Source organism: Cygnus atratus, chromosome 3 (assembly GCF_013377495.2).
Source record: "Cygnus atratus isolate AKBS03 ecotype Queensland, Australia chromosome 3, CAtr_DNAZoo_HiC_assembly, whole genome shotgun sequence".
NCBI classification, from domain to species: Eukaryota; Metazoa; Chordata; class Aves; order Anseriformes; family Anatidae; genus Cygnus; species Cygnus atratus.
Genome location: NC_066364.1, coordinates 48,181,134 through 48,191,472, shown reverse-complemented (window position 1 = coordinate 48,191,472; position 10,339 = coordinate 48,181,134). Strand labels below are relative to the sequence as shown.

The window sequence follows — 10,339 nt, the reverse complement described above, 5'->3', positions numbered from 1 at the left end:
CCCACCACCACAGCCGCTGGCATAAAGCGAGGCCCTGCGTCTGCTGCCGAGGAGGCTGCGTGGTGCCACAACTCACACTGCGTGCCCTGGCAGGGACCTCCTTCAGGGGCTGCAATTTTCTGGGGGAAAATATAGGGACAGCTGGCAGGCGGGCACGAGCAGCGTGCCCAGCTGGGGATTACATGGCGGGGAGTGCACTGCAGGAGGGCGTGGGCTGTTCCTCACCGGCGCTTTTTATGACTGGGGGGATCACTGCTGTAATTACTGCATTTTTAGCACTTTGTGGGTCGCTTCCTATGCGACAGATACCTCACACTTCCCCCAAGCCACGCCCACAACCACAAAGCCACGCCCATAAACACGAAGCCACGCCCACAAACACGACGCCTCGCCCACCCCGATAACCCACGCCCACCCCAATAACCCACGCCCACCCCAATACCCCACGCCCACCCTGTGAGCGGCGCGGCGCTTCCGCTTCCTCGGCGGGGCCGCCATGGCGCCGCTGCCCGGCTTCCATCTCCGCCTCCTCCTCCTCCTCCTCCCCGTGCTGCTGCTGCCGCCCGGCCCCGCCGCGGGGCTGCAGGCGCTGGGCGAGGCGGCCGAGATGGCGGCCGGGCTGCGGGCCGGGCTGCCCGAGCTGGAGCTGGTGCTGCCCGGGCTGGAGCTGCCCGAGCTGGAGCCGCCCGAGCTGGAGCCCGAGTGCCGCCGGCTGCTGGCCGCCTTCGCGGAGGGCAGCGCGGCGCTGTCGGGGTGCCTGGCCCGCCGAGCCCGCCCCGTGCGGCTGTGCCAGGCGTGCCGCGGGCAGTACCGCAGCCTGCTGGGCCGCTACCGGGACATCGCCCGCGCCCTCGGGGTGCGTCCTCGGGGAGGGGATGGGGATGGGGTGGGGGTAATGGTAGCGGGGGGCATCGGGGGCAGCTGCCCTGCACCCTTCCGGGAGGTGGTCTGTGAGTACCGGCGCGTCCCCGGGCGTTGGCTCGGTGCAGAGGGGTGTTTGGGTGAGGTTTGTCCTCTCCAGGGCAAGCGTCCAGCCAGCAGTCATTTGAGCTGGAAACCTGCGCCGCGTCTGTTTGGTTCTCACAGGGGAGCTGTTCTGTGAGGCCTCCGATCAGGTCGTGTGGAGGTGAGGGATGGAGCACGTAGTTCTCGCTTCTGTGTGACACCTTGCCTCCTGAAGGGTTTGTAACGCAGCCGAAATGCCCTGCACTTCAGGGTGGAGGCCATCGCTGGGGAACTTTCAACACAACGTTTTCATTGCCAAACAAATCCCGGTGCTTATAATGTGTGTGAACTCGCTATGGCCTCTGTTCTGGAGTACCGGCAGCCTGGGAGGGCAGGTTCAGCATTTCGCCTGAAATGCACGTCTGTGTTTGCCTTTCGCTCTGTGCGTGGTTTGCCTAACCGAAGAAATAAAGGAGGCAACCCCTTGTGACCTGGGTCCGTGATCATAAAAGTGGCCAGATACCTGATGTAACCTAATGTTCCCATCCTGCAGTAATTGCACTGCAGCATGGAAGAAGCGGCCAAGTTAAGTTTTGGACAGCTGTGCAAAGTAAAATCCTCAGTAGGCTTATAAATAAGCTAGGCGAACATCTTTAAGGAATGATACAGTTCTACCAGATCCAGTTTGGGATTTAAAATGTTTTTTTTCCCTACTCAGGATTAAAGCTGGTGAGGAAGTTTCACAGTTTTAACTCGCTTCCTGAAGCAACCAGCGAGTTTCCTGCATAAACAACTGCCTTGCATGTCTGCATGTCACTTAGCAGAATGGAAGCGTGGGAGTTACCAGAAGTGACTTCTGCCTTTGAGTCTCATGGGGAAACCTATTTAAAAAGTAAACCCATTTTAAAAGAGGGAGGTGCTGGGTCTCTCATAAAGCTGTGTAAGCAACATGCTTCTTGCTGAAGGGATTCTTTTCTTGCATGTCCCACGTTGCTCATCAAAGAGACTTTTGGCAGCTTTGGCAATTTTGGGGAGTGCTTAAGGCAATTTAGCAGCTAGAAACCAGGAACTGGAGCATGGGAGTCAAGTGACTGGAAAGCGTGGTTTTCTATCGGTGACTTGGGGAAGAAATGAAAGCTCTGGAGGAGAAAAACGTTAATCTAAGTTCTGATAGGGATGCTTCGTTTCCTCTTTATTCTGTAACTGCTTTTGGAGTGATTCTGCATTTTTTACTAGCTTGGTCCAGGGAGTAATTTGCTGTAAGAGTTCTGCCACGCCTCCCCTTGGAGGATGGGGTACATTGGATGGCTCTCTGAGATGAGATCAGCCTGGTACCTGTATTGGGTGAAGGAGAGCCTGGCCAGACACCAGGCTTGTGGGAGTGACCGCTGTGCAGAGGACCCGCGTTCCTGTATGTGGGGGGGTGGCCGTGGTACAGCGTGTTGGTACAGCACTGCCAGACCTTGCTCTCTCGTGTTTGGGTTTTGTTTGCTTGGAGGCTGTTCTGTTGGTTCAGCTCCTTCAAATAAGTCTGCAGTCTGATGAGAATGGTACCCTACCCATCTCTGGCTTGAGCTGGCTCCTAGGGCAGCAGCCCAGAACTGGATGAGTACAAGCTGGCTGGCAGAGGAGGCTCTGACTCTGTGCTTTCATGCGTCTGTGTATTTTTGACCAACAAGCGTGCAGTCCTAGTAGATCTTCAAAGACCATGTGCACTAAGCTGTGTTGCTTGTAGGATGATTTGGAGGATCAGAAGATGTTTATCGTTCAGTTGATTCTGCTCTAGAAATGGCAATGTGATGAGATGCGTTCATTTAGCTGTGTTTACCAAAAAATACTTCTCAAACTTTCCCTTCATATTTTTAACACCTGATGGCTTTTTTTTTTTTCCCCTTTTTGCTCTAGAATTCTTCTGAGAGCCACAATTGTGCCAAAAGCATCTTGACCTCGGACAGGCTGCAGATAGTTGTGACCCTTTCAGAGTTCTTTAACGAAACCTGGGAGACAGCCAACTGTGCAAGTAAGTGACTCGTTCTACAGCTTTCATGCCACTGTTAGGACTTAGCTTAACTTTGGCCCTAAGATTTGCACAGATCAGAATTGTATGTATTTGTTTAAATACATACAGTATATAACATAAAGATCCTAAACTAGAGCAACTCCAATGAGGCCTACAGGAGGTTTTTATTGGTTAAGGGATACTGCCAAAAATCTGAGGGTGTTCGTCTGCATAAAAAATCAGAAGTTATATGTGTTTGTTCTAGGCAAGCCTTTCAAAAGGAGGTTACATTAGGGTTGTGTGTGTTTGTGCAATCTGCAAACCCTGCTGGAGACTTCCCTTAGTTTCACTGTAGCTTCTTCTGTTTTTCCCATCTTTCCTTTTTTTTTTTTTTTAATTTATGTAAGGAACTTTGACTTTTTTGTTAATAAGTCAATAACTGCAATGCTTACTTGTATCTGCCTCCACAGTCATGCCCGTTATTTCACTTCATGGGTGGAGGGCGTCCAAGTCCATCCTTGTGCCTCCCTATCCCCATGCTGATGGTGCTGTGCCATGCTTACAGATAAACTGCAGCTCTTGGCTCTTCCCCTGGTGTGGGAAGTGGGACGCTATGCCAAAAGGTGCACTAGAAAATGGAGGGAATAGCACTGTGAAGCTAAGCATTACGGATAATGGGGCTTTCTACAAAGTCCTCTGAGAGCCTGGAAGAGTGTTTTTTTTTTTTTTTTTTCCATTTGCGAGTCTGGCTTCATGATGGCTGGAAAGGCAGTGTGGAAGGAGCCCTTTGGTCTGTGCTGTCCTGCCATGCTCAGATTTTGATCTGTGTGCTGCCTTCCCTGTGTCCTTGTGAATGCCCACTCAACACTGATGGTGCTTCCTTCTTTCATGAGAATTTTCTAGGATGTCTGCTTGCTCTCATAGTACTGTTGCTGAATGTCTAAATTCCCAAACCCCTGTCACTTCCAAGGGTTTGTCTGGTTACAGCACCTGAAATTGGGTGGCTGGCTGCCTGGGAGTGTTAACGGGCTGGGGTTGAGGGGGTCTGTGACCTGGAGGAAAGCCCCAAAGCTCCCCTGAAAGCTGGTGAAATGGTCAGCTCTTGTATTAAATAGCATTAACCTACACTCTGATTTCTACCACTGTTCATGGTCCAGCTTTTCCCTGGGTGCCCCCCCTTTCATCTCTGCTTCTGAGGCTTCTGCTGCCATATAATGGCTGTTACTGTTGCTGGGCAAAGCCAGATTTTCAGGGTAGAAAATAAAAGTAATGTCTTGTTTTATCTTAAAGTCCAAAGATAATTCAGACCTCCTCTTCAGAAAGCTCTTGATGATAGTCTTCATCTTTCACTTAATCAAGGCCAATTAATTCTGAAAAATGTTCTCGATGAAGAGTTAGGTCAGCAGGTCTAAGACATCAATGGCAGGCAGATAAGGAAAATGCAGTGTTGACTAGACCAGTCTTTTATAGTCGAGAGCTCTCTTTGCAAGAGTGGAGTGCCTGGGGCTTGTCAGCTATGGAAATGTTAGAATATCCTGATGTTTTTCTTTCTCTTTGACAGATTGTTTAAAGAACAACAGTGAGGGATTATCAAATTCTACTGTAGAATTCCTGGATTTATTCAATAAGTCTCTGACATGTTTTGAACATAACCTTCAGGTATTTATGCTGTTGTATTTAAGAGAATCACTAAATCCTCTAATTGCTAGAAAAATCTTGTTTATGCTGAATAAACTGTGGATACGTATTAGGCAAATAAAACTCTCAAGCTCGCCAGCAGTTTAGGCACATAGATCAGTGATCTGCAAAAATGTGGTTATTTACAGACTGAGAGCCTAAAATTAATTCTAATTGATATTCACCTTGACTTCATTTTGTATGTAGTTGCAATGTTACTTCACATCAGAATTTCTGAATTCACAACAGTTGATAATTACATAGTAAGTACGATAATGTCTGACTGCTGTCACTTTTTCTACCTCTTCGTGGAACTGTTGTCTTCTGACTTAGCAATTCAATCTTTAAATAACCTTTTGATAACATAGACTAGTTCAGAAACACCAGCTACCTTATATGATTGTTACAATTCTCTTGACTAGTGAATTTTTTGGTAGTCCGTACCAGAAAGGCAACATAATGCACTTTTTGAAATAAATGTGGTAATTTTCCTTAAAGAAAATGCCATAAATCGCCTAAGAAAAGGCACATAATCCATTTCATTTGGAAACTAGCCAAGTTCTGACATCGTTCAATAGTAAAAATGGGAAATGATGGGTATGGTACAATTTCTGAGGTAACAATCTGTGTTTTTTATTATTAATGCTATCTAGGAAATGTGCCTGGATAGGCCTTGGTCAGGCGCAACACGGAGTGGTCTGTCAATCAAATATCCAAATTCGATCTTAACCCAGTGGTCAGTGGTTAGCTGATACAGTAATTACTGGGTTTGGAATGTCTTTAGAAACTAGTTTTGTTTTCAAGTATGTTCTATTGCATTTGGTGATGGCGAAGGCCATAAGTCAAAAGGATTGTTTATTATGGCAAAGTCTGTGGTGGTCAGAGTTGCTCAGCAGTAGCAACAGTTACTTGCCTATGGCCAGATGATCAACCTGGTCAAATGAAAAAAAAAATACAAAACACTGTTAAGGAACCTGATCTGTGGCTCCAGAATAACAGTTAGTTGCTTGCAATTTTTCTCCTGTCTCTCCTTCTGGGAGCTGGTACTTTTAAAAATGTTTTTTTAAAAACATAACACTTGCTGATTCAAGAGATGCATAATCTGCAAAAAAAAAAAAAAAAAAAAAAAAAAGGGATCTTGTCACTAGAGCAGCCCAGTGAATTAGTGTTTTGGTCCCTTTTCCTCCTGCATTGTCATGTGAGTTGTCTGTCTGGGCCTTTTCTCAATGTGGGTTGTTATAAATCTGAATTTTGGTTCAAGCTTGACTGTAGTTTTTATAATTCCTTCAAACTCTGTATGAGTGCTGTTCTGTAACCCTAGGGACAAGCCATCGATGTGTCACCAAATAACTACACCGAAGTATGTAAGAACTGCAACGGAACCTACAAGATGTTGAACGACCTCTATAACAACTTGCAGAAGCTGAACAGACATGGCAGTGAGTCTGGACACTCCGCACACTTGTGTATCGATGTGGAAGATGCAGTAAGTACTTGTTCATGCTCAACAGGGAGACCTTAATCTGTGTCATGCGTGCTTTTCTTGCTAGGGATTGCTTTTTCCCCATTCAGTTTGGGACCAGCAGCAGGGCTTTTGGCAGGCTGATGTCCAGTGGAAGGGAGGGAGCCCAGAGAGGCTGTCTTGTTAGGTCCTGTCCTCAGTCAAGCAGCGGGAGCGTGACTGAGGCTCCTGATTGCCTGAGCACATTCCAGTTTGAGTAGCTGCACTCTAATTTCTTGTTACAGTGAAGGGGGTGGATTTAAAAAAAAATCTCTTAATCTTCTGGCTTTTAATGCAAAGCTTTACTGCTATTGTTCTAGCCGGTGTGATAATTGATTCCCTATTACAGCAGCTGTTTCTAGGGGTCCTCAGTATTTGCCACCTATGTTTGGAAGGAGCTTTGTTACGTTGTGAGGTTTCAAGCAGTTGGGTAAAAGGAGTGTTACTGAAAGCGTGAGATTAACCCTGTCCCCACAAACTGTCAGTGAGTTCTGCGGGAAATGAGCACGTGGTATTGTCTACAGTATATACGAGTATAGTCTTTTTTTTTTTTTTTTGAGGCTTGTTGAAACTTTGATGTGAGATTTTGGCTCCACGTAAATTGCATGTTTCTACATTTCCAGGGATTTGCTTGTTTTTGGGGGGAGATCTGTTCAAGCTGTTTTCTGAGGTCATGTTTGAGTGCTTGAATATCCTGAAAATGCACATGTTGTCCTTCACCGTTTTCTTATGTTTCCGTGTAGATGAACATCACTCGGAAGCTTTGGAGCAGGACTTTCAACTGCTCCGTTCCCTGCAGTGATACGGTCCCGGTGATTGCAGTTTCATCCTTCATCCTCTTCCTACCTGTTGTTTTTTATCTTAGTAGCTTCCTTCACTCAAAGCAGAAGAAACGGATACTCATTCTGCGTAAGTGATGTTGCTGGCGTTGTGCTGTTAGAGTTGGGTGGTGCCAGGGACTCTCTTGGCTCTCGTGGGAGCAGGGGCCCAGCCGGCTCTGCCTGCAGCTGTGCTGACAGCGCTAATAGTGACTATTAGTCTGCTGCTGTCCCCTGAAGAAGGGTGGGAAAGAGCTTCAGCCATATCTTTTCATTAAAGTTTTTGGACGTGAACAGAAAGCTGTTTGCAAGTCTGTGGCGGATAAATAGAGGGAGTGGAGAGACGAGTTTTGTGGAATTCTTTGTGTTTAATTTTCATATAATTTTTCCCTTTCTAGCCAAGCGTATCCAGTCAAATGCCAGTCTTGTGAACATCCAAGAAAAATACAGCTGAGCTGCAAAACAAAACCTGAGAACTGCTGCTGGTACACAGTGGGTACAATTGTGTTGGAATGAGGCCGGCACAAAAGAGGAGTTAATTATGGTTTAGTGTAATGATACAGAGCAACACAAGTTAAACAAAATGCTGTCTGACTTCTAAGCAAGGATATTAACAAACATGACAAGGCAGGGCTGTGTGACACTGTATGGACTCTGGTTTTGAAAAATCTGTGGTTTTATTTTTCAGTCTCAGGCTGAAGCTGGTGTTTTTCTCTCTAAGCTTTTGTACTTCTCACCAGTAGAATAGCTATACTTTCTTTGCATGTTTTTTTTTCCTCTTTAATTTATCATATTTGATTCACAGAAACCTATCTGAGATTCTGGATCTTTTTGAGGTGATTTTCGTAGACAGGAAAAACTTGAAGTAATATTTGACGTTCCTGTGTGAAACATTATTTCCATGTAACACTCTGTCTTGTCAGACTTGGAATGGACAGGAAACCTTCAAAAAAAAAATAAAAAGTTCCTATCTTTTTGATCCTTCTCTCTAAAGTCATACTGCTGCTCAGTTGATTGTAATGGTCTCTGTGAAAAGCATGAAATATGCAGAGGAAGTGGTAATACATAATGTTAAAAGCCAGCAACAAAAGCAACAGAACTGCCAGTGCTAGACGTGAACAGTAATCATTGATGACTACAGTTTTCAGCTATCTCTGATATAAGTGGCATATTTAGTCATTTGCACACTTCAACCACTAAAATATTTGCTTTTCGAATGTTATATTTTCAGAGGCTTATTCTAGGTGTCTGCCCAGGTCATTGGGAATGCATCACTGTCTGTTTATTGCGTTGTTTCCTTTGCCTTTAAAGTGTGGTGTTTTTTTTTTTTGCTTTTATGAAGTATTGAGGTAAAGTCAAGTCACTGGACATGCTGAATTTCCTAGTCTAGAGCTTGCTGTGGCTTAATACAGAGGTATTTACAGGAGTGTGGTAGGGAAAAAATGGCCCTTTCATGCATAACATGTATTGTACAGGTAAATGAACCAGGGGGTTCATGCAACGTGAAAACTGTCTTGAAGGACAATGAAGATGCTGTGCTTGGAATTTGATGACTTTCAAGAAATAGTCTTAAAAATTAGCCCTGTGAAACAGATGAATAATAAATACAAGCATGTGGAATTCCAAAGCAGATGGAAAAAGCTGTACAGTAACTGCAGGGATGGATAGTGCTGCTGACAGGCAGTGGGTACGGTTCAACAAGCAGCAGCTGCAGTGATACCAGAGGTTCGATTTGGCTGATGATGGTGCTAATTTGGGAGAGTGATGGGGTTGAAACAACTTATAGCTGTACTTGATGTTAATGAATGGCTTTGCTCCCGTTTGGAAATAACTGTTTTTATAACCGTGAGATAAAACTAAATGGCCATATCATCTAAAAATCAAATTTCTCTTGAAATTTGTGTGTCTGACTGTGGTCAACAACTGTATGAAAGTCTTACGTACTTGACTTGCATTTGAGCCTAGTTTGTTTAATTATTTCTTTGCACAAGGGCTCAAATACATATATAATGGTTTAACAAAACAGTCCTAAAGTCATCCTAGTCATTGTGGTTTTTTTTGGTTTTGAGCCATGACATACTGTCAGTTTTAAAGTCAAGTTGACACTGTGTGTTTGTTATCAAGTAAAATACTGTGTTAGTGATTGGCTCCATCCACATGACTGCTTTTTTTTTTTTTTTTTGCATTCTATGACTGAGAAGTATTTATCTCCCTCTGTTAAACATGAATTACTAGGTCAACAGTCAGTTTGTTCTAGGTAGCTTGTAACAATAATAGAAAAGTTTTTCTTCTGGTTATTCTATAGTTACTTCCTTGTGGCTGGGAGAGGCATGTTGCCTGTAGGAAAAAAGACATTTAATATTTTTTATATCTGTTATTCTTAAACTTCAACTTTCTGGGACTTATTCAGCCGCCTGCTCTAATAGCATTACATTGATTTGGGACATCATATGATTGAGAGCTGTTCAAAACAATCTTTCATTCATGCAGATAAAGCCAGTTTGTATGTGCAGCACTTCAGAATGACAGCTTTTATACTGTAAGCGGTGGCTTTTTGAGCACATTCGTGTTAAGTAGGTCTCAAAGTCATTACTTTTGGATATGGTGGTTAAGCACTTTACAAAAAAAAATAAAAAATAAAAAAATCAGCTTTTCTTATTTTCCTGGCTGCTAAGCCAAACGGAAATACTCATGTGACTTTTTTTTTTTTATTTTAAAGCAGCAGTAATGTTTACACTTGAGATTTTAAATCTTATATCCACTATTTGTCCTTCTTTTTTTTCCAAACTTTGTACTGCTAACTTGCTTTACACAGTTATATTTTTGGTAGGATGCTTCACATATAAATTGACTGAATTCTCTTTATAATCTTTCCAAGAGTAATGTGGAAGCACACAGATGGTGTGTTTGAAGGAGAACTAGAACTCATTTTGCTGCTAAACTTTCATCTTCGTTTATTTTTTGCCTTTTTGGTATTATATGTACAAAACAGTGAACTTTGGAAATACTGGTTGTTTGTATCCTTTTGTGCAAATAAAGATTTCTAACTGTGGGGTGGCACTTTGATTCGTATTTATACTTATTAGGAATCCTCTAAATGCTGAGAGTCAGCTTTAATAAAGATTGTCAATAAACAGTGAACAGTGTGGTTTCTTAATTGCTCCATTTATAGGAGTTTTATATTCCTGCTGTTCGGGGTTTGTGTTTAGAGGCACCTGCTTATTATTCCTCATTATGCCATTTGCAGGAAAACAGTATCAGAAGGACATTTTCAAAGCAGCGCTGCAGTGAATTACAGAAGAAATGAATTGCAACTGCTGAGAAAGGGTGGAGTTTGAGTGCAGTTAAATCCTGCAGAAGTATACAAAAAGAGTCTCAGTTGCAATGGAGTTTCTTAGT

The 10,339-nt window shown here is 43.9% G+C and overlaps 1 protein-coding gene across 1 annotated transcript; it reads left to right on the top strand.

Annotated features, from left to right (window-relative positions):
- Positions 1-428: 428 nt before the first annotated feature.
- On the top strand, positions 429-10,076 carry OSTM1 (osteoclastogenesis associated transmembrane protein 1). Its single transcript, XM_035564851.2, has 6 exons — positions 429-856; positions 2,851-2,965; positions 4,506-4,603; positions 5,943-6,107; positions 6,866-7,031; positions 7,339-10,076. The coding sequence occupies exons 1-6, from the start codon at positions 497-499 to the stop codon at positions 7,392-7,394; spliced, it is 960 nt and encodes a 319-aa protein (XP_035420744.1). The 5' UTR covers positions 429-496; the 3' UTR covers positions 7,395-10,076.
- Positions 10,077-10,339: the final 263 nt, after the last annotated feature.

Excerpts from the sequence above, each read along its gene's own strand:
- OSTM1 (XM_035564851.2), top strand. The coding sequence starts at position 497 with ATGGCGCCGCTGCCCGGCTTCCATCTCCGCCTCCTCCTCCTCCTCCTC. Across the intron at positions 4,604-5,942 it reads GTTTTGAACATAACCTTCAG|GGACAAGCCATCGATGTGTC; the intron begins GTATTTATGCTG and ends CTGTAACCCTAG. Across the intron at positions 6,108-6,865 it reads GTATCGATGTGGAAGATGCA|ATGAACATCACTCGGAAGCT; the intron begins GTAAGTACTTGT and ends GTTTCCGTGTAG.